The sequence below is a fragment of the Perca flavescens genome, chromosome 19, assembly GCF_004354835.1.
Source record: "Perca flavescens isolate YP-PL-M2 chromosome 19, PFLA_1.0, whole genome shotgun sequence".
Classification (NCBI taxonomy): Eukaryota; Metazoa; Chordata; class Actinopteri; order Perciformes; family Percidae; genus Perca; species Perca flavescens.
In genome coordinates this window covers 11,474,133-11,495,987 of record NC_041349.1, presented here as the reverse complement: position 1 = coordinate 11,495,987, position 21,855 = coordinate 11,474,133, and the positions used below count along the sequence as shown (strand labels likewise).

At 38.8% G+C, this 21,855-nt stretch overlaps 1 protein-coding gene across 1 annotated transcript; it reads right to left on the bottom strand.

The window, feature by feature from the left end:
- Positions 1-2,721: 2,721 nt before the first annotated feature.
- Positions 2,722-5,948, bottom strand: LOC114573917 (mucin-5AC-like). Its single transcript, XM_028606148.1, has 3 exons — positions 5,873-5,948; positions 4,987-5,328; positions 2,722-4,054 (listed from the first exon to the last, which is right to left on the bottom strand). The coding sequence occupies exons 2-3, from the start codon at positions 5,317-5,319 to the stop codon at positions 3,038-3,040; spliced, it is 1,350 nt and encodes a 449-aa protein (XP_028461949.1). The 5' UTR covers positions 5,320-5,328; positions 5,873-5,948; the 3' UTR covers positions 2,722-3,037.
- Positions 5,949-21,855: the final 15,907 nt, after the last annotated feature.

Sequence of the window (21,855 nt, the reverse complement as noted above, 5' to 3'; positions counted from 1 at the left end):
TTGAGGTTTGAGAAGGAGCTGAATGGGAAGGTGGACTATGAGTTGAGATGATGTGATAAGTAATTGAAGTTAGAGGACTAGTGGAGTTTGACTGAAGAACACTAATGGTTGCATGACAAGAATTTAGGGTTTCAAAGGCAGCTGTGCTAGTTTGATTAGGAAAAAGCTTCTTCCCAATCCCCACTTTCATCAGTCTGAGGTTCAGAGCAGTCTGAAGTCTTGTCACTTGAAAGAGTAGCATTGCTGCTTGTAGGAAGAGACAAATATGTTGTAGAAGTTATTGGCTTAATAGTCATTTTTGCGAGGTTAGTGGTGGCTGTTGCAAGTTGAGGATCAGTTGAGTTTGAAGTGACAGTAATGCCATTGAAAGTGGTGCTGGCAGTTGGAAGCATAGCGGAGACTGTAGCAGTAGGTTTGGTAGTGCTTTCCTCAGAAATGATAGCTGTTTGAGTCGTAGCTGTGGCTGCAGCGTCACTGCAATGAGAGATGATCGTTGATTAGTAGTTGCTTGATGAACAGTAATGGCCTTTTGTGGAACGGTAGTAGTGTTGTGAGGACTTGTGGTTTCAACAGACACAGTCTCTGAAGGACCTGTTGAGGCGGTAGCAACAAGAGTACAGCACAGTAGTGGCAACGGGATGGTGATTGTTTGGATGAGGAGTAAAAGTTTGATGAACAATATTAATGATTGGAAGTACAATTTTTGCAATATTTCCTGCTGAACCACTTCTTGCAACTGAACCAGATCCTGAAACTCAACCAGTTCCTGCAGCGGAACCAGATGCTGAAACTGTTCAAGGTATCTGCTGATGAGTCTGATTTGGAGAACCTGGACTCAGGGCTCCACAGGAGATAAAGGCCCAGCTTCCTGGACTTCAGCCCGCCTCTTTTCTTTGCCCTATTTTTGCAAACACAGGAGGCCCGGGTGTTTCTTTGTTTTGTTTGTTTATTGTTTGTTACTTTTTGCATTTGTATTAGTTAGTGAAACCATATATATGTTTTGTTTGTAATAAATTCTTTATACTATTGGCGTCTTGTGTCACTTCCCCGTCTTTTGTCATGACCTAGAGCCATGTTTGTGACAAAGTGGGGGGCTCGTTAGGCTTTTGATCCCGTTTGTGCCATGTAAATTAATGGTAATACATGTGGAGTGGTTTAAAATTTGGTTGCTTTGTTTTGGTCAACACGTTGGTGCATGGAAGCTCTGCTAAACGGTAGATATGGGGTTTTTGACACAAGTGTCAGTGATTGCTGGCAATTTCATCTAAACCATAAAACAAGATGTTCAACTCTGAACTGAAAGCTTGAATTTAAAAGAAAAACCTCTGCAATCTATAACGAGGCATTTCTAATCATTAAATATGTTACAAATTGCATGATGGAATAAGACAGGATAAAAAAATGGACAATGGACAGCAGACCTGAATCTGAAACCATAAATGTCCCTGAGGGTGCATACTGAGAAAGCACATCAGATCTATAGATGTTCTTTGTCATAGACCAGTAGGAATATTTAAAATAGATGATCTGACTTACTGACAACAAATGCAGAGATTTGAGTAAAGGTGTAATCAAAGGCATAGGGACAAATTATGAACGGGGGTGGGATCTTTAAAAGTTTGATGTCAAACACTTAATTTTTTTTAAAGATTCTTTATGGGGCATTTTAGGCCTGTATTTTTATAGGACAGCTGAAGACCTGAAAGGGGAGAGAGAGAGAGAGAGAGAGGTCACCGCAGGTCAGAATCGAACCCACTGCTGCTGTGTCAAGGAGTAAACCTCTATATATGGGCATGCGCTCTACCAACTAAGCTACCCAGGTGCCCTAATGCAATAATTTATGATGCAAATTATTCATTTCAATTATTATTATTATGTAAAGGAAATAACTATTCCCCTGTATGAAATTTATGTCTGCATATTTAAAACATCACACATGTTTTGTGCGTTTTTTTTTAGGAATGATGTTCATCTCAACATCAAATCTGTTATAGAATGACACCTTTTTAAAGCCAGAAGCTCCAAATCCCTATTTTCACTTCTGTTGTGTTCTCTGATGTTGCAAAGTAAACACAGTTCATTTTTTCCGTACATGTTTTGAGTCTCTTAAATGAATATTTTTACCTCTTTTGGGGAGCGGGTTATCTTTCATATTTAGGGGGGACAATCTACCTCTTCTATCTACACCTATGGGTGTAATATGTTTATATTTCTTTGTTTTGTTTAGTCTGGCGACTGCATTTTGAATAAGTTGTAGATTCTGCCGAGCTTTCTTTAGAGGTCTTGGTTTAAGACAGAAAAGCTCTGAGGTAACATGAGAAACACAATTCAAACAGCAGACACATTTCACAATATAACATAATAAGGGAAATAAATCTGTATTGGGCTACATCAGGGGTGTCAAACTCAGTTTCACTAAGGGCCACACTGGACAAAAAGAATCACATCAAGGGCCAGACATGTACATTTTATTAACATGCTTTATTTAATGGAACAAGGTCAAACATCTTTTACTGTATTATTGCATGTCTCATATAGTCTTCCCACTTACATCTTGGTCAACATAAAGCCCCAAAAAATGTAACTTAGCCATCAAAGAAAAAAGTGAGAAAAACTTCTGAAAAAGAGGCAAAATGCTGAAAAAAGCACCAAAAGCGTTGGCAAAAGTGATAAAAACTTCAGATAAAGCAACAAAAACTAGTTGGATCAAAATGTATTATGAACCTAGATTGATATGCGGGCCGGATCAAAATCTGCGAGGGGCCGGATTTGCAACAGAAACAGTACATGGAAACAGTAATTGCTGTAACAGAAGAAATAACTCTAGGTGGAACTGCAGGAGGTTTAACAGATGTCGGCGTTGCGGTGGTATTAGGAACGGTGGTGAAAACGGGATGCTTAATGTTTGGATGAGGAGTAGAAGTTTGAGTAGATATGTTAATGATTGGAGGTACAATTTTTGCAATATCGCTGAACCACTTTCTGCAACAGAACCCTGCAGCTGAACCAGTTCCTGCAGCAGAAACATTTCCTATAGCTAAACCAGTTTCTTCTTTGTGGTTGCGGTGGTTGTTGTTGTTGTAGAAACAGACACAGATGTGGTAGAACGAGGGGCAGATGTGGTAGAAAGTGGGGCAGATGTGGTAGAACGAGGGGCAGATGTGGTAGTAAGAGGGGCAGATGTTGTAGTAAGAGGGGCAGATGTGGTAGAAAGAGGGGCAGATGTGGTAGAAAGAGGGGCAGATGTGGTAGAACGAGGGGCAGATGTGGTAGAAAGAGGGGCAGATGTGGTAGAACGAGGGGCAGATGTGGTAGAACGAGGGGCAGATGTGGTAGATGTAGGGACAGATGTGGTAGAAAGAGAGGCAGATGTGGTAGAAAGAGACACAGATGTGGTAGAAAGAGGGGAAGATGTGGTAGAAAGAGGAACATATGTTGAACTTGGAGAGGCAGATGTGGTTGAAATGGTTGGTGGGCATTTACAGCATGTGTTAAGGTTTGGGTATAAGTGAGTGATAGTTGTGTGGAGAGGACATTGTGTTCCAGGAAACACTACTGAGGTCAATGTTCCCAGCTGATTCTGGAGATCTGCCAAGGTCTTAGTCTGCATATATGTAACTCCAGTTTCGGGGATGTTGTCGCCCCAGTGCGCACTTGCTAGCCATCCCTTACTTTGACTGTAGCAGCAGAATGCTGACCAGAGCATGGAAGGAATATTAACCCTGTTGTTCATGTTGTTTTGGCCGGGCTGTGCTCCAGTTACCAAAAATCCTTCTTTAACAACATTGTTGTTGAAACAGTATTTATCCAGAACACATTTGATGCAGCTCTCCATTTGTTTCCAGCTTCCCTGGTTGAATGTGGATTGCTGTGGAACAATGTTGGTAAGGGTAAAAGTAGATTTCTTATCATTTTCAGTCAATGCATAAGAACTTGGAAACAAATGCCCTCTGTCGAAACTTTGGTTGGTGTAATCAGCATTCCCAGCCTGGTTGTTGTAGGTCCTTTGGTCATTAGATGTCCTCATCTTCTTGATGTCAGTAATGTCCTCAAGCTGTAACAATAGGAATGATAAGTTACTGATGAGAGCAGGGTCGATTAAATGTACAATAACCAATTGCTTACACAAAGTTTTACAATTTAAAATTGACTCAGCAGTCTCATGCAGTGTGAACACAAACTTAAACAGGAAAAAACAGCGGAAGAAAGCTCAGGAAGAGATACTGAGGAGGTTTATAGTAGATGCTGTGGGCAGATGAGGAGTAGTTTTGGGTAGTAGGGGTGGAACAAAATATTGATACGGCAATATGTCGTTGTCCTTTCTGCGAAGCGAAAATGTACACGCTGGCTTCAAAGATCTAGATTTTAATTAAGAAAATAAGGCGCTCTCGATAGATTTCCCTGCTCCCAGCATCGCTACTTCATGGCTCCTCGAGGTGGTGCTCAACACACAAATGACGAAAACTGAAATAATAGTTAACTAGCCAAAGAGGAAAAGGCAGTTTGAGGAAAATGATGCACACGTTTAAGTCCAAAGTCTGGACCTGTATTGGCTCTATAGTTCTGTAATAATTCGATTTACAGATTGAAAATCTTGTGTTGCGGAATTGTGAGTTTGGAACTGCAGGGAAAAAGGAGAGAAACCTCCACTTATCCTTTTCACATCATTTTGTTTTCATAGTCTGACCGTTATCAACATGTATCGTTTTTATGATTGTCTAGCAATATATTGATTATTGCAGAATTGCTGTATCGTGATATTATTGGTATCGTGAGCCATGTAAAGTATAGTAGTATAGTAGCGTGGTCCTGTGATTCTTTTTGCAGTAGTACACCAGTAAATGTCATCTTGAAAACTTGAATTTTTCAAAATTCTGTTTTCTGTTTCTATGGATTTAGATTTGAGAATGTAATCAGCTAAAAATAATACTTTCAATAATAATGTAGTTGTGAATTAGTAACAGAGAAAAAAAAAAAAAAGCACACCTGTGGTTCTATTTTCCAAATGTCTTTGGGTCTCTTGCCCTTTGACCCTGTGTACTTGTAAGCAGAAAACACTGGAATCCTGTTCTTGGTGTCGTAGAGCGTCACAAAACTTCTGCTGTTATTAAAAGTCTGGCAAATGGGTTTGTATCTGTTCTGGTCCAGGATGTTCCCTCCCTCCAAGATTCCCGGGACATTTGGTGGAGATTCGTCGAGGAGAAACCCTGGACAGTCCGACATCGACTTGACCACTTCAGTTACCGTGGGAACAATGGTTAGGAGGAGGAGGAGAGCAGCGAGGGGCAGGAGGAGGCAGCACATCTTCAGTGATGTCATCGTCAAACACTGTATCAGGTCAAAAAGGGTTTGTTGTTTATCTGTCTCTTCAATATATAAAAACTTAATATAAAAAACAATTAAAATAAACAATGTAAATCTTGCAATTTTACCATCTACTATTTATCTTTCATTTTGTAAAGTTTTACAGTAATAAGTAAAACATTTAACATTTGTAACTACATCCATGAGTTGTATTCATATTATAATAACAGATTACTTTGAATGTGTCCACATGAATGCACTCTGCATTACATCTATATGGCCTATTTAAATGTACATTTAAGCTGTGGGTCAATTTCAGAATATGCTTATTAATATAGCTTAAAGATGCAATAATCTAAATCACAGTTGGGACAGTTGTTGTCAACTGCATTTTATTTTTGTTTAGAGAGACTTAAATCAGCAGGAGAAACTCATTATAAGTGCAAAAACAAACATGGCAGCTGTTCTGTTTTGTATTTTCTACAAATTTGTATTCAGTAAAATTACAAATAAAAAGAAGAACAAAATGAAGCATGAACAGAGTAAAAAAAATCTAAATAAGTCTTACCGTCCCTCAGGTTTCCAGAATATTGGTGCACATATCAGCCAAACTGGTGTCTTTGGGTTCACAGGAGAAAATCTTTCTCAAATATCAACTGAGCTTAAGTTATGAGGAAGTCTGATATTTATATTCTGCAGAGCATCAAAGGGGGCGTGTTCTTACCATCAGTCTAATATGTTTACTCCCAATTAACCTTTTTAACCACTGAGCTTCACATTCACACATTTATTGTGACTGCAGCCTTTAATGAGCACTTTTTAAGATGCTCAAAGACGCTTTACATAGAAAACTAAAAACATCAACAATAAACAATAAAATGACAAAACACGAAGACTAAAACATTTAAGATAATGGGTAATGGCATGATAAACAGCCTGGGCAATGCTGCACAAGAAACAAAATAAAGTATAATCAGCTTTGGTGATTTTTAAAGAAATATAGTTTGAGAACAATATAGAAAAAGTGGAAGGATCTACTGTTTGAGAAAGTTGGAAAGTTTCATATCAGAACATGAGCTCATTGTGGCTTAAATAAAGAAAATGTACTATACTGCTTTTTAGTTTTTGCATGTTTCAGCACATCTATTCTATATAAAGAATGTTTTTCTTGGCTACATCATGATCATTAATAGGTTAATTTGGTTTTGTTAAAACTGTAATCTTTTTTTTGTAGTTTAGGCCATTTTTTCTCTCTGTAATAATAACATTGTACTCACCAAGTTGCTGCTGAGAACTAGAAACAATAATTGTATGTTTAAAGTCTCTTACTAAAACTGAAACCAGTTAAAAAAAAATGCTGATATGATCCCTTAAAAGGTCATTGTTTTCTTCAGTGAGAGCTAAATACGTCTCTATCTCAGAAATTTCTGAAAAGTGGCTTTCTCAGAAATTCTTGTTCCTCTTTTATAAGGTGACCAGTTTTTAAGGTCATGTAAAAAAAGGCATTTATGTATTTCGTCCATCCTGTTACTAAACTCCCAGTCCAGTTTTCTTCAGCTAAGAACTATCACAAAACAGAATTTGAACTATTAATTCACACTTTATTTTCTCCTGTCTGAATTATTGTATTTCCCTCTACTCATGCCTCAGTCAAGCTGCTCTAAACTGCTCCCAGTTGATTCAAAATGCAGCTGCCAGGCTATTAACTACATCTCCCATATCACCCCTGTTCTTGCATCCCTCTGTAATTCAGAATAAACTACAAAAACCTGTTGATTACATGTAAAGCACTGCATGGCCTTGGCCCCAGTTACAATTTGAAGAGCACAGTAATAACTGAAGGGAAACTAGATGAGTGTAGGGCTGGGCAATATATCCATATTATATCGTTATGGTATTTCAGGCTAGATTTCGTCTTAATGTGTTTTTCTTTTCTTGGTTTTAAAGGCTACATTACTTTAAAGTGATGTCATTTTCTGAACTTACCAGACTGTTATAGCTGTACTATTTTACTTTAACCACGTAGTCATTATAATCTACGTTATTGTGGTGATTATTTATCTAAAATCTCATTGTGTTAATATTTTGTGAAAGAACAAAAGAAAAAACAATTACACTAACTACAACCCTACAATAATGCCGCAATATAATAGAGACTCAAATAGAGACTAAGTATCCCTAACTCCAGACATGAATGTGCGGAGCTCAAGTCCACCCAGCCTCTCCAAATTTGTGAGCCCCAAATCTGACTGTCCCTCTCCTATTATTCTCCCCTCTTGGGCTGATGTCTTCTTTGTTGCCAGGCAGAATTGTGTGTGTGTGTGTGTGTGTGTGTGTGTGTGTGTGTGTGTGTGTGTGTGTGTGTGTGTGTGTGTGTGTGTGAGCGAGGGTGCGTGCATGTGTTTGTGTGTTGCTATCTTCATCACAGCTGGGTGTGAGTCTTCTGTCTAGTTCCACTTCCTCTTCTTGCTTCTTGTAACCTTTTCCCCTCGACCGAACGTATACACATCAACCTGACATTTCCTGTTGTTTAACTTCTCTGTCTGGAACAAACTTAGACGTCTCTGCCCATTGTCTAATAATTCATCTATGCTAGAAAATACGTTTATGTAATACAGATTTGTTTCCCTTATTATGTTATTTTACGAAATGTAATTGCTCTTTGGATTGTGTTTGTCATGCTTCAAGTCATGAAAGAGCTTTTCTGTCTTAAACCAAGAACTCGAAAGAAAGCTCTGCAGAAACTACAACATATTCACAATGCAGTCGCCAGAGTCACCAGGTAAAACGTGTAAGATTCAAAAACCTTTTTCCCATTCTCTCCCGGCCACCAGGGGTGTACCCAAAGGGTCCATACTTGGTCCTACACTATTCTCCATATACTGTACAGTAATAACATTCCTCAGGCTGCTGGCTGTTCACTCATACACTTATATGCTGATAATACAATGCTTTATGCCACTGGTCCTTCCTCTGATACTGTTCAAGGTACACTTCAAGATATCTTCTTCCAACTCAAACTCACTCTCAACACCTCCAAAACCAAAGTCATTGCATTTTACTTAAGACTATTATTTCTCAGAATAACTATCAAAAGTGGAAGTCACAGGAAAAATAAAATGTGACATTAAGAGAAATGAAAGTATATGCTTAGAAGTCAGATCCAGCATGGATTCAGAGAATAGTTTTTTAGGACAAACGGAACATGCTCCATAGAGAGACAGGCATGTATTAGGTAGGGAGGTCTTCTACAAGACCAGCAATGCAACAGTTTTGCTTCTGCTGTCAAGAACCGATTACTGTACGGGCCTACCGAGCACAGGCCCGGGGCCCCAAAGGGTCAAGGGCCCCATCTCACAAACTGTTGCTAAAAAAACACAGAGATGCTAAATGACCACAAACATACACAAAACAAATCAAAATGACACCACAGAAATATAAAACGTCCAACTATCCGACTACAAGGAGATGGAAAATTAACACGAAGATTGGTAAATTTACTGACAATAGATGCTTCATTCATTTTCATTCCTTCAACCTTTATTTTTACTCAAGAGATCACTGAGGGACGGCCCTAATTTATAATGTCATTGAGTCAAAAGAATAAAAAAGAGACACACAAAAAATATAGATGCAAAATCACGACAAAACCATGCATAACGACTAAAAACGCTCTCTTTGAGGTTGGGTAGCATGTTCCTAAATAAGTAGTAAAGTTTATTTTTATAGTACTTTTCACAGATAGAAATCATAAAGTGCTTTACATTAAAGTAACAAACAATAAATAAAAGACATAAGAATACAAAGGAAAACATAGGTACATAAAATCTGACAGCCATAAAAGAACTTACTGAAAGCCTCTTTCAATAACAAAGTCTTCAACTGCCTTTTAAACGTAAGAGAGGGGCAATGCATTTATTTGGAGTGACGGGGGTTAGATCCGGAGACTCCAGCACGGTCAGGAAGCTAACACTAAGCTACTGTAAGCTATTTAGTTTCCTTTTAGCAAATCACCTTGGGCAGGTATCTCATAACTGGAAAGGAATAAACATCAGCCAGTGGCATTTAACTACTGTAGAGAGAGGGCGCCTGTTAGAGCCATTATACAACTTTGTTTTATTTTGTTTATATACCACGTTGGTGATGCTAATTAATCTGCGGTTTGATGTTTGAGCACTGGGTGGAGCATTGCCTTTGGGAAGGCATATAGTTAACAGCCAGGGATGTGTGGCTAGGGGGAAAAGCATACAGCTTTTCACCGTGTCAGGTTTGTGTGTCATTGTTTGATTTGTGTGCAAAAGAAAATAAATGGAATTAAACCAGAAATGAAATGAAATGGACTGTATTGCTTGTGCTACGATGAGCAGGCCGTCAGGTAAATAGATGGGTCACAGCACTGAAATGCAGACAGATTGTGGACACTGATTATTGGCACGCAGAACACACGTCCAAGCAAGTTGGTCCCACCTCATTGGCCTAATGTAGGAGTTGGTAAAAAAACTCTACAGTGCCCTTGAGCCAATAAATCTACACACCTTGATATTAAATAAAATAATGGCAAGTGAAATGGCATAATATATAAACCCTGTTACACAAACACAAGCAGCAGACTCTGGTTAGATGAACTAAACAATAGAATGATGCTTTGTGCTTTCACATTATCATCTAAAGGTAAAGTTACTTTATTTGTCACATACACGTACATGTAAAATTCATTCTCTTTATTTAACCCATCCCTCAAGGGAGCAGTGGGCAGCCAATGACAGTGCCCAGGGACCAACTCCAGATCTGAGCCAGTGACTTGATCAAGGGCACTGCCTAGAAAACCTAGTACATGTTTTTGATGGTGGGGGAAACCAGAGCACCCGGAAGAAACCCACGCAATCATGGGGAGAATATGCAAACTCCACACAGAAAGGCCCCGGAACGACCTGAATTCGAACACAGAACCTTCTTGCTGTGAGACCACAGTGCTAACCACTGGGCCACCATGCTGCTGAAATTAGAATAGATACCTTCTGAGGAGTTGTCCTCAAATGGGAGACACTTACGCCATCTAGTGGACATTTTGATTAAAGCCACTTCCATTTCACACGGACACAACTCTCCCTGTATTATTCTGATGAAGGTCAGAAGCTAAAAGGGAAGTAGACCTAAAATAGCCTTGCAAATGAAGATAAGCCAGTGTATGTGTTGACAAAGACCAGCCAACACGTTCATACAGTCTACAATGGTGAGTGAGGGCTTTATAACACTTTTAAAATGGTTTCATTTATTTGAATTAAACAATGTTATACATTTTTCCTAATATGCCTACATACTGCTGTCTTGATATTTAAATATTTCTTATTTTCATTTGATTGTATTTTTGTTTGATATTTCACTTCGTAGTCAAGTCTCAATTGTAAATGAGATCTTGATCTCAATGTGATTTCCTGATTTAATTAAGTATATGTAAAACCAGTGATGAATCACTAAGCTCCATTATACACAGTGTCCAGTTAACTTTGAGATGAGACGTGCAAGTATAAAACCTCCCCATAGTTCAGTACATAAGTCGTAATTGCTGCTTGAGGGGAGGACAGTCTCAAAGTAATGCATATACATGTGACGTGTGTGGAAGAATTTTGCTGATGTTATGCATCTTTACTATGTGTTATAAAATGCTCAATGAAGATGCTTGTTGAGATGTTGAATTAGGCTCTGTTTTGTGGAAAAACTGAGTTATGTATTTGTGGCTCAGATCTATTTGGGCAATTCAGTAGAGCTTGATGGGCTTTTTGGCTAGTTTTCAATCTGGTGCTCCTTGATACTGGTCATGTAATAAATCCACTGGCTTTAAATATTGTTTGTATGGACTTTAATATTGAACAATACAAGTTTATTTGCGTAGCGCCTTTTCAACACAGATGTGATTTAAAATGATGTACATGAGGCAAAGAAATTCATTAGAAAATTAAAAAAAACATTGAAGAGGAAGATACATTCATTCATTTTATAAGAATAGATGCCACATTTTCCACTGAAAGTTATTACCATCATTGCCTGATTAGGACATAATGTCAAATATGATAATACTTCAGCATAAAACACCTGCAGTTAGTTATTCTGGTACTGGTATAACACTTGGTAGTAGGCAAGGACATTCTGGTAATAGTGAGAAATATACATTTGTGTAATAGGAGGACAGAGGATGGAGGAATTTGAAAGAGGAAGAGGAGGGTTAAACATCGTTGTAGGGCTTGAGGTTTGAGAAGGAGATGAATGGGAAGGTGGACTATGAGTTGAGAGGATGTGATAAGTAATTGAAGTTGGAGGACTAGTGGAGTCTGACTGAGGAACACTAATGGTTGCATGAGAAGAATTCAGCGTTTCAAAGGTTTCAAAGGTTTGAGTCGTAGCTGTGGCTGCACCGACAGGGAGGGTTGATGTAACAGCCACGGAAGAGTTTGCATGGATGGATGTTGTTTGGGGCACTGTAGTGGTTGGAAGCATCAGTGCAATGGGAGCTGATTGTTGAGTAGTAGATGCTGGATGAATGGTAATGGTCTTTTGTGGAATGGTAGTAGTTTTGTGAGGACTTGTTGGTTCAACAGGTGGAACTGGTGGAGCAGGTGGTATAGGAGGCTGTGGGTTTTCATCCTTATCTTTCTTCGTTGTAGTTGTGGTGGTGGTTGTGGTGGAAGTAGATTCCGTTGTTGTAGTAGGGACTGTGGTTGTTGCTGGAATGGTAGTTGTAGGAGAAGTTGTCGTTGATGCGTCAGATGTTGTGGTCAGAGGGAGAGTGGTTGTCAGAAAAGTAGTTGGTGTTTCTGTAGTTGTAGGTAAAGTGGTGCTCAAAGTGGTAGTTGAGGGAGTACTGGTTGTCGTAGTAACAGGGCCGGCTGTAGTTGTGGGAGGGGTAGATGTGGTCATTTCAGATGTGGATGAAAGAGGGACAGATGTGGTCGAAAGAGGGACAGATGTAGTAGAAAGAGGGACAGTTGTGGAAGAAAGAGGGACAGATGTTGTAGAAAGAAGAACTGGTGGAAATGGTGGAACTTGGAGAACTGGTGGAGCAGGTGGTATAGGAGGCTTTGGGTTTTGATCGTTATCTTTCTTCTTTGTAGATGTGGTGGTGGTTGTGGTGGAAGTAGTTTGTGTTGTTGTTGTTGTTGTTGTGGTTGTAGGGACTGTGGTTGGTGTTGTTGTTGTTGTTGTTGTAGTAGGGACTGTGGTTGTTGCTGGAATGGTAGTTGTAGGAGTTTTTGTTGATTCGTCAGATGTTGTGGTCAGAGGGAGAGTGGTTGTTAGAATAGTTGAGGGAATACTGGTTGTCATAGTAACAGGGCCAGCTGTAGTTGTGGGAGGGGTAGATGTGGTCGTTCCAGATGTGGTAGAAAAAGGAGGCAATGTGGTAGAAAGAGGGAGAGATGTGGAAGAAAGAGGGGCAGATGTGGTAGAAAGAGGGACAGATGTGGATGAAAGAGAGACAGATGTGGAAGAAAGAGGGGCAGATGTGGTAGAAAGAGGTACAGATGTGGTAGAAAGAGAGACAGATGTGGTAGAAAGAGAGACAGATGTGGAAGAAAGAGGGGCAGATGTGGTAGAAAGAGGGACAGATGTGGTAGAAAGAAAGACAGATGTGGAAGAAAGAGGGGCAGATGTGGTAGAAAGAGGGACAGATGTGGTAGAAAGAGAGACAGATGTGGTAGAAAGAGGGTCAGATGTGGTAGAAAGAGGGACAGATGTGGTAGAAAGAGAGACAGATGTGGAAGAAAGAGGGGCAGATGTGGTAGAAAGACGGACAGATGTGGTAGAAAGAGGGGCAGATGTAGTCATTCCAGATGTGGTAGAAAGAAGGGCAGATGTGGTTGAAAGAGGGAGAGATGTGGTAGAAAGAGGGGCAGATGTGGTAGAAAGAGGGACAGATGTGGTAGAAAGAGGGGTAGATGAGGTAGAAAGAGGGACAGATGTGGTAGAAAGAGGTGTAGATGAGGTAGAAAAAGGAGCAGATGTGGAAGAAAGAGGTGCAGATGTGGAAGAAAGAGGTGCAGATGTGGTAGAAAGAGGGACAGATGTTGTAGAAAGAGAGACAGATGTGGAAGAAAGAGGGGCAGATGTGGTAGAAAGAGGGACAGATGTTGTAGAAAGAGAGACAGATGTGGAAGAAAGAGGGGCAGATGTGGTAGAAAGAGGGACAGATGTGGTAGAAAGAGGGGCAGATGTGGTAGAAATAGGGGCAGATGTAGTCATTCCAGGGGTGGTAGAAAGAGGGGTAGATGAGGTAGAAAGAGGGGCAGATGTGGAAGAAAGAGGGACAGATGTGGAAGAAAGAGGGGCAGATGTTGAACTTGGAGAGGCAGATGTGGTTGAAATGGTTTTTGGGCATTCACAGGTTTTTTTAAGTTTTGGGTATAAGTGAGTGACAGTTGTGTGGAGAGGACATTGTGTTCCAGGAAACACTGTAAATACTGAGGTCAATGTTCCCAGCTGATTCTGGAGCTCTGCCAAGGTCTTAGTCTGCAGATGTTTATCTCTAGGTTCGGGGATGTTGTCGCCCCAGTGCGCACTTGCTAGCCATCCCTTACTTTGACTGTAGCAGCAGAATGCTGACCAGAGCATGGAAGGAATATTAACCCTGTTGTTCATGTTGTTTTGGCCAGGCTGTGCTCCAGTTACCAAAAAGCCTTCTTTAACACCATTTCTGTTGATGCAGTACTTCTCCAGAACACATTTGATGCAGCTCTCCATTCGTCCCCAGCTTCCCTGGTTGAATGTGGGATGCTGTGGAACAACGTTGGTAAGGGTAAAAGTAGATTGCTTATCATTTTCAGTCAATGCATAAGAACTTGGAAACAGATGCCCTTTGTCGAACCCTGGTTTGTTGTAATCATCATACACAGCCTGGTTTTTGAAGACAGCCGCCCACATGTTCTTGATGTCAGTAATGTCAAGCTGTAACAAAAGGAAGGATAAGTTACAGATGCAAGCAGTGTCGATTAAATGTACAATAACCAATTGCTTACACAAAGTTTACAATTTAAAATGTACTCAGCAATCTCATGCAGTGTGAAAACTCCCCCCAATAAACACTTAAACAGGAAGAAACAGAGGAAGAAAGTTCAGGGAGAGCAACTAAGAAGGTTTATAGTAGATGCTGTGGGCAGATGAGGATTAGTTGTGGGCAGTAGGGGTGGAACAAAATATCAATACGGCGATATATTGTTGTCCTTCGTGCGATAATCCATACACTGGCGCCACAAATCTATAATTAATAAAATCAGGCGGTCTAGATAAATTTCCCTGCTCCCAGCATTGCTTATAGCTCCACGAGGCGGCGCTCAACACACGAGGGAAACTTGATGAGGGAGGAAGAGGTTTTCAACAGGACAGCAGTTTGAGGAAAATAACAGATGCCCCAGCCACGTTTAAGTCCGAAGTCTGGACTAGTGGCTCTATAGTTCTGAAAAACGTGTGCTGCAGATTTTTGCCTTTTACTGAAAGTTTAGGATTTGCAGTGAATAAAGAGAGAAAACCTGCACTTAACCTTTTTCACGAGCATTTTGTAGTTAGACCGACATCGAGATGTGTTGTTTATAGGAATTTCTAGCAACGCATTGATTTTTGCAGAATTGCTGTATCACAATATTTATCGGTATCGCGAGCCATGTATCGTATAGTACCGTAAGGTGCCCTGTGATTCCCACCCCTAGTATCATTATAGATGTCAATTAAAATGTATTGCTAGGCAACAGCCTAGCCCCTTGTTAACTTCATGTCAGTTGATGTTGTTCCCCTTTTACATACACTGCAGCAGAAAAGTAACTTGGGGCCATTTAAAATGTTTATGTTCACAACTGTGAAATGTAACCAGATCTACAGCTAGTACATACAACTTTTTTGCAGCTTTATTGCAGTAGTATACCAGTAATTGTCATCTTAAAAACATACAGATCAACTATAGGTGACTATTTAGCTAAATGCAGTTCTCAAGCTGTTTCTTTGGATGTAGATTTGAATATGTAATCAGCCAAAAATCTATATTTTGAATAATAATGTAGTTGTGATTTAGTAACAGAGAAAAAAATAAATAAAATCACACCTGTGGTTCTATTTTCCAAATGTCTTTGGGTCTGCCAGGCTTTGACCCTGTGTACTTGTAAGCAGAAAACACTGGAATCCTGTTTGTGGTGTCGTAGAGCGTAACAAAACTTCTGCTGTTATCAAAAGTCTGGCAAATGTGTTTGTATCTGTTCTGGTCCTGGATCCTCCCTCCCTCCAAGATCTCCGGGACATTTGGTGGAGTTTCGTCGAGGAGAAACCCTGTACAGTCTGACATCGACAGGACCACTTCAGTCACCGTGGGAACAATAATTAGGAGGAGGAGGAGAGCAGCGAGGGGCAGGAGGAGGCAGCACATCTTCAGTGATGTCATCGTCAAACACTGTATCAGGTCAAAAAGAGAGAACAAAGGGAATGATCAAGCATTAAAGTTAAGTTAGGCTCTAGTTACATTTATGGTTTAGGGTTTTCTTCTTTTTGAACTAAAGTGAAAAGTTGACTGTTGCATTTCAAGTCAAAAAACCTTTGACTAGGACTACAGTTGAAAATTAGCCGACTGGCTAACATTGGCGCATTTACAGAAATGTTGATTAATGTGCATGGTCCTAATCAAATAAATCAAATAAAAAATAAATAAAAAAACGTCAAAAAACTTTCTCCACTTATCCAGTGAGCTTTATCAAATGATGGGAAGATCCAGGATTTTAAACGGTTCAACGAGACAGTGGTGTCACGGTTCGATACGTTTTCGATACAGCAAAAAGAAAGAAATGCAAATATATTTTAAATTCATTTTATTTCTATTATGTTTTAGTCTGTTGAATGTTGTGTGTTGTTGTTAACGTGTGTCTTGAATATAAAACTGAAAATAAAATACAAAAATTAAAATAAAAAATGAAATCTCGCAACGCTACTATATTTCTTTTATGGAAATTTTGTAAAGTTTTAACATAAGTAAAACATCTAACTTTTGTACCTACATCCATGAGTTGTATTGATAATATAGTAAAATATAACGTGTACATTAATAACTCTATTAGTCCACATAAATGCACTTTGCATTACATTCATATAGGACTTTGGAAAATCCGTCTGTTCAAATGTACCTTTAGCTGTGGGTGAATTTCAGAATATGCTTATTAATATAGCTTAAAGATGCAATAATCTAAATCACAGTTGGGACAGTTGTTGTCAACTGCATTTTATTTGTGTTTGGATTAAATCAGCAGAAAAGGCTTGTTATAAGTGAAAAAAAGGCAGCTGTTCTGTTTTGTATTTTCTGCAAATTTGTATTCACTAAAATTACAGATATAAAGAAGAACAAAATGAAGCATAAACAGAGTGAAAAAAAATCTTTAAGTCTTACCGTCCCTCAAGTTTCCCGAATATCAGTCACATTGGTGTCTTTCAGTTCACAGGAGACAATCTTTCTCAAATATAAACTGAGCTTAAGTTATGAGGAAGTCTGATATTTATATTCTGCAGAGCATCAAAGGGGGCGTGTTCTTACCATCAGTCTAATATGTTTACTCCCAATTAACCTTTTTTAACCACTGAGCTTCACTTTCACACATTTATTGTGACTGCAGCCTTTAATGTGCACTTTTTAAGATACTCAAAAATGCTTTACATAGAAAACTAAAAACATCAACAATATGCAATAAAATGACAAAACACAAAGACTAAAACAAGTAAGATAATTGATAATGGCATGATCAACAGCCTGGGCAGTGCTGGACAAGAAACAAAATAAATGATATCGGTAATCAGCTTTAAAGGCGAGTTTTAAAGAAATATAGTTTGAGAACAATATGGAAAAAGTAGGATCTACTGTTGGAGAAAGTTGGAAAGTTTCATATCAGAACATGAGCTCATTGTGGCTTAATTAAAGAAACTTTACTATACTGTTTTTTTTTTGTTTTTGCATGTTTCAGCATATCTATTCTATATTTTACATCATGATCATTACAGTTTTTTTTCCCGATTGCTAAAAAACAATTTTGAGAACTAGGCTGATTTCATCAAAAATACTTTTCAATTCACAAAACCACACACCCCAAACTGCAAAATACCTCATATATATCCTGCAAAATGAAGCACTGCAACCAAAACATATAGCATTATCAAAATCTAACTTTTGCACCAAATGGCACACATTTCAATCATATTACCAGATTGTGTTCTAACCAACTACACACTGTTGGGCATAATGAAAAGCACTCTCATGGATATGGAAATTGCCATAATACTAAAATAGTTCCAACTGTAGAAAATCATTCAGATTGTTCACATACAAAGAAATATTTGCAGATACACACACATTCTGTTCATTTTATTTTTCATCAAACAAGTCAGTGCAATAAATGCATAGCACATATATTTACATTGGGCTGAACAAAAATATGCTCACAAAAAACAGTAAACTGAAAAAGAAAATTGCAGAAGAAATATATAGAAAAAAAAAGAGGCAAGGAAAAAAAGGTGCTCACCTGTGGTCTTTTCATAGTGCTTACTTCCTGATTAAAGTGGTAACAATTAACCATTGAGGTGTTTGGCCAGGGGGCACATACGGTATATTGGCCAATCAGCTCATGTAGTGTCATTTTGAATGGCAGTGTTTTGAAATGGCCAACATGTGACTTTATGTCAGATTGTTGTGTCTTATGAAGAGAACCTTGTTCAGTGCATTTAAAAAGTGCCATTTTGAATTGCAAAATGTGTGTAAAGCAGAAAATGTGTTTATACTTTTGGAGACTTGAGAAGAGGTTTTGCTCTCTGTGTTTCAGTTTAAATAATTGCGCTATGCCGTGTCATTTTGGTGGGTTAGCAATTGAAAAAAAAAAAAAAACTGTAACAGGTTAATTTGCTTTTGTTAAAACTTGAATCTTATTTTTGTAGTTTAGGCCATTTTTTCTATCTGTAATAATAACATTGTACTCACCAAGTTGCTGCTGAGAACAATAATTGTACGTTTAAAGTCTCAAACTGAAACTAGTTTTTTTAAAAATGCTGATGTCATGTAAAAGGTCATTGTTTTCTTCAGCGAGAGCTAAATACGTCTCTATCTGAGAAATTTCTGAAAAGCGGCTTTCTCAGAAATTCTTGTTCCTCTTTTATAAGACCAGTTACCAGTTTTTAAGGTCACGTAAAAAAAAAATTAAAATTAATTCATTTTGTCCATCATGTTACTAAACTCCCAGTCCAGTTTTCTTCAGCTGAGAAACATTGCAAAAATCAGATGTATCTAGTCATCTACAAACTTGAACTATTAATTCACACTTTATTTTCTCCCATCTGGATAGTTGTTATTCCCTCTACTCGTGCCTCAGTCAAGCTGCTCTAAACTGCTCTCAGTTGATTCAAAATTCTGCTGCCAGACTATTAACTACATCTAGCCGTCGGTTCCACATCCCCAGTTATTGTATCCCTTGGCTCTTGTAGAATTCAGAATAAACTTAAAGATCCTGTTAAGTGAACAGCAATAACTGAAGGGAATTTAGATCAGTGTAGGGCTGGGCAATATATCAATATTATATCAATATAAGAAGTTAGATCTAAAATTTTAATTTTGAATACCTAGGCTATATATGTGACAGAAGTGTTGCTGTCTCTTGGTTTTAAAGCCTATATTACTTTAAAGTGATGTAATTTCCTAAACTTACCAGACTGTTCTATTACTTTCCATTAACCACATAGTCATCGTATACACGGTATTGATGATTATTTATCTAAAATCTCATTTTGTAAATATTTTGTGAAAGCAAAAAAATAAATAAAATACTATATTGCCGCAATATCGATATCAATGTATTTGGTCACAAATATTGTGATATTTGATTTTCTCTACATCCCCCAGCTCTAGAGGAGTGTCTCAATATTTTATACTCCTCTCTTCAGACACGTGGATTTTAGTAAGAGAACAATGTTCAGAGAGACTTTGGGAAGAAAACCAGCCAAAATGATAAAAGTGAGGGAGACACAAATCCCACCACCATCTCCAATGGAAACTACACCGTTGCATTTTAGTTACTACAGTAGACTAATAATCCTTCTCAGAATCACCATCAAAAGTGGAAGTCACAGGACAAATTAAATGTGACATGTAAGTGAAATTAAAGTATATGCTTAGAAGTCAGATCCAGCATGAATTCAGAGAACTGCTTTAAGGACAAGCGAAACATGCTGCATAAACAGAAAGGCAGGCAATCTATTAGTTGGGGGGGGAGGGGGTATTGTATTGTACAACATATATTGTATTGTACAACATTGTATTGTACAACACCCCAAGTATCCATACAGAACATGTCTTACATTTTGCTGACGAACCTTTGTATCCATATGTCAACATGTAGAATGCCACCGTGACTTTGCAGCTCATTCTCACAGATCAGCATCAAGCTGAGTCACAAGCAAACAGGAAATAAAGCCGCCTCAACGAACAGTGATCACAAAATTAAAACTGGCGTAGTTCTTTATTTTGTAATGTTATACAAAAGCTTTAAAAACATGCAAAAATAGTATTGACATAATATAAATTTATTTACACACATTATTAATACATACTCCTACCACAGAATAAAAATGAACCTCTGTAAACAAACCCACCTATCAAAAGGTACTGTAACATACTGTATGTAGGATTTTTGAAATAAAGGTTTTGTACGTAAAACACACACCACCAATGATGTATATTAAGGCAATATTAATGTTTTTTCTCTTAAATGTATCTACATAAAGAAACAGCAAAAACGTTCAAGGTTTGAAGACCAGAAACCTGAATCGATTTAGGTGTAGAGACTTTATTTTAATTTTATTTTCTACACACTTCTATACACTCACTTGTCAAGTCTTCTTTGGTCCACAGGATGTGTTGTATCTAAAATCTGCAGAAAGAGCAGCTCCTGACAGTTTAAGAAGTGACAATGGCTTATAGGTACGGAGCATTTTGTAAAAATCTCTAATGCTTCCTTTTTTTTTTTAACGAAAACATGCACCCAAACCCTCAGTCAACTTACAGCTGTGAGTCGTTCACCTGAGACAGTTGTGGACAAGTCAGACAAGTCATGTTAATGTGCTTCACACATCCCTTTGTTGTTTTAAAAGAACCCCCCATTTTTTTAATGCTATGGCAGTTTGGTCTCTCAGCTGAAATCCATTAGAAATCAAAAGATTGTTGATATTTTAACTTTATTCATGGACAGATAACTACTGGCCGGCACATTCACATGCTGCCCCCCCCCCCACCACCGCCCCTACCATCAACTGTTGCTGCCTGTTGCTGATTGGCTGGTATAATGTTGTGTGGCTCGTGCACTCCTCACGGTTTGTTTCCAGAGAGGTAGGTGACTGTGAGGAGATATTCCCTGAATTTGACAAAAAGTGTATTGGATTAACCCCACTTACTCTCCCTTTTAAAAGCAGAAGGAGTATTTATTTATTGCGGTTTGTAAACACTCAACATTAAAAGTTGGCCCCACCAGAAGCCATTTGTTTTGTTTTCTGCACCGCCATTTTCATAGCTTGCTCTTGGATGTGTGTGGTTACAGTCTGGAACCTGGGCGCTAGGTTTTTAGAGGTTGTTGCCCAGAAACATCCCAAACGTCCCAAACTAAATAAGCACCACCACACACTTCAAGTGGGTCATAAGTGATGGTTCAGAGGGAATATTGTTATAGTCTATACATTGTTTTTTAGGAAACTCCTACTCACTTTAAAGAGGATTAAAGAGCCCCTATTCTACTTCTTTTCAGGGTCATATGTGTACTCTTGGGGTCTACTAGAGTAGGTTTACATGCTTTGATGTTCAAAAAACTTATAATATTTCTCATACTGCCCATTGCTGCCACCCTGGAAATCCAGAGTTCTCGCGAGAGCACAATTTGAATTTGCTCAGTGAGTCACTCTGGCAATCAGTAATGATGCTCATTAACTATGCCCTTGTAGTCGAGCTGCACCAATCACATCGGTGTATCTGATATAGGCGGGCCAGAGGCGAGCTAAACAGATGACGATGATGAGTTTAATTTACCAGTTAGCTCCGCTGGTAGCTAAGCGTATGGGGCTCTGGATACTTTACCCCGTGTATTGTTGTGATTGGTCGTAGTGTTATCCAATTGTGTGCAGTGAGATTTTCAAATGCATGCTTGGTGCCGCCCCTCGAGTTGGGCCATTTTCATCACTCAATGCCAGACCCTTAAAAGGTGCTCTAATTGATGTTAGGTGACCTTACTTCTTTCTGACGTTCAAAGTATTGTCAAACAAAACGAGGCTAGCTCGCCCCTCCATCCTCCTCATGCCATCCCCTCCCCCTCCCTTCCGTACACTAACCCCCCCCAACCCCCACCCCCAAATCCTTCTTGTCGGTTATTGGCTGCAACGCTGGAAGTTATGTGGTTTGTTATGTTTGGTGGTGCAGGTTGGCACAGTTTATGGCCCTATTTGTAACAAAAGGTTTTCTTCCAAATATGGTATGAACATGAATATTTAGATGAGCTGCGCGCTGACTGG

What these genes read in the sequence shown, in the direction of transcription:
- LOC114573917 (XM_028606148.1), bottom strand. Translation starts at nt 5,319, where the DNA reads ATGACATCACTGAAGATGTGCTGCCTCCTCCTGCCCCTCGCTGCTCTC. An exon ending in TTTGGAAAATAGAACCACAG is followed by an intron (nt 4,055 to 4,986) that starts GTGTGCTTTTTT and finishes CTATTGTTACAG; the next exon opens with CTTGAGGACATTACTGACAT.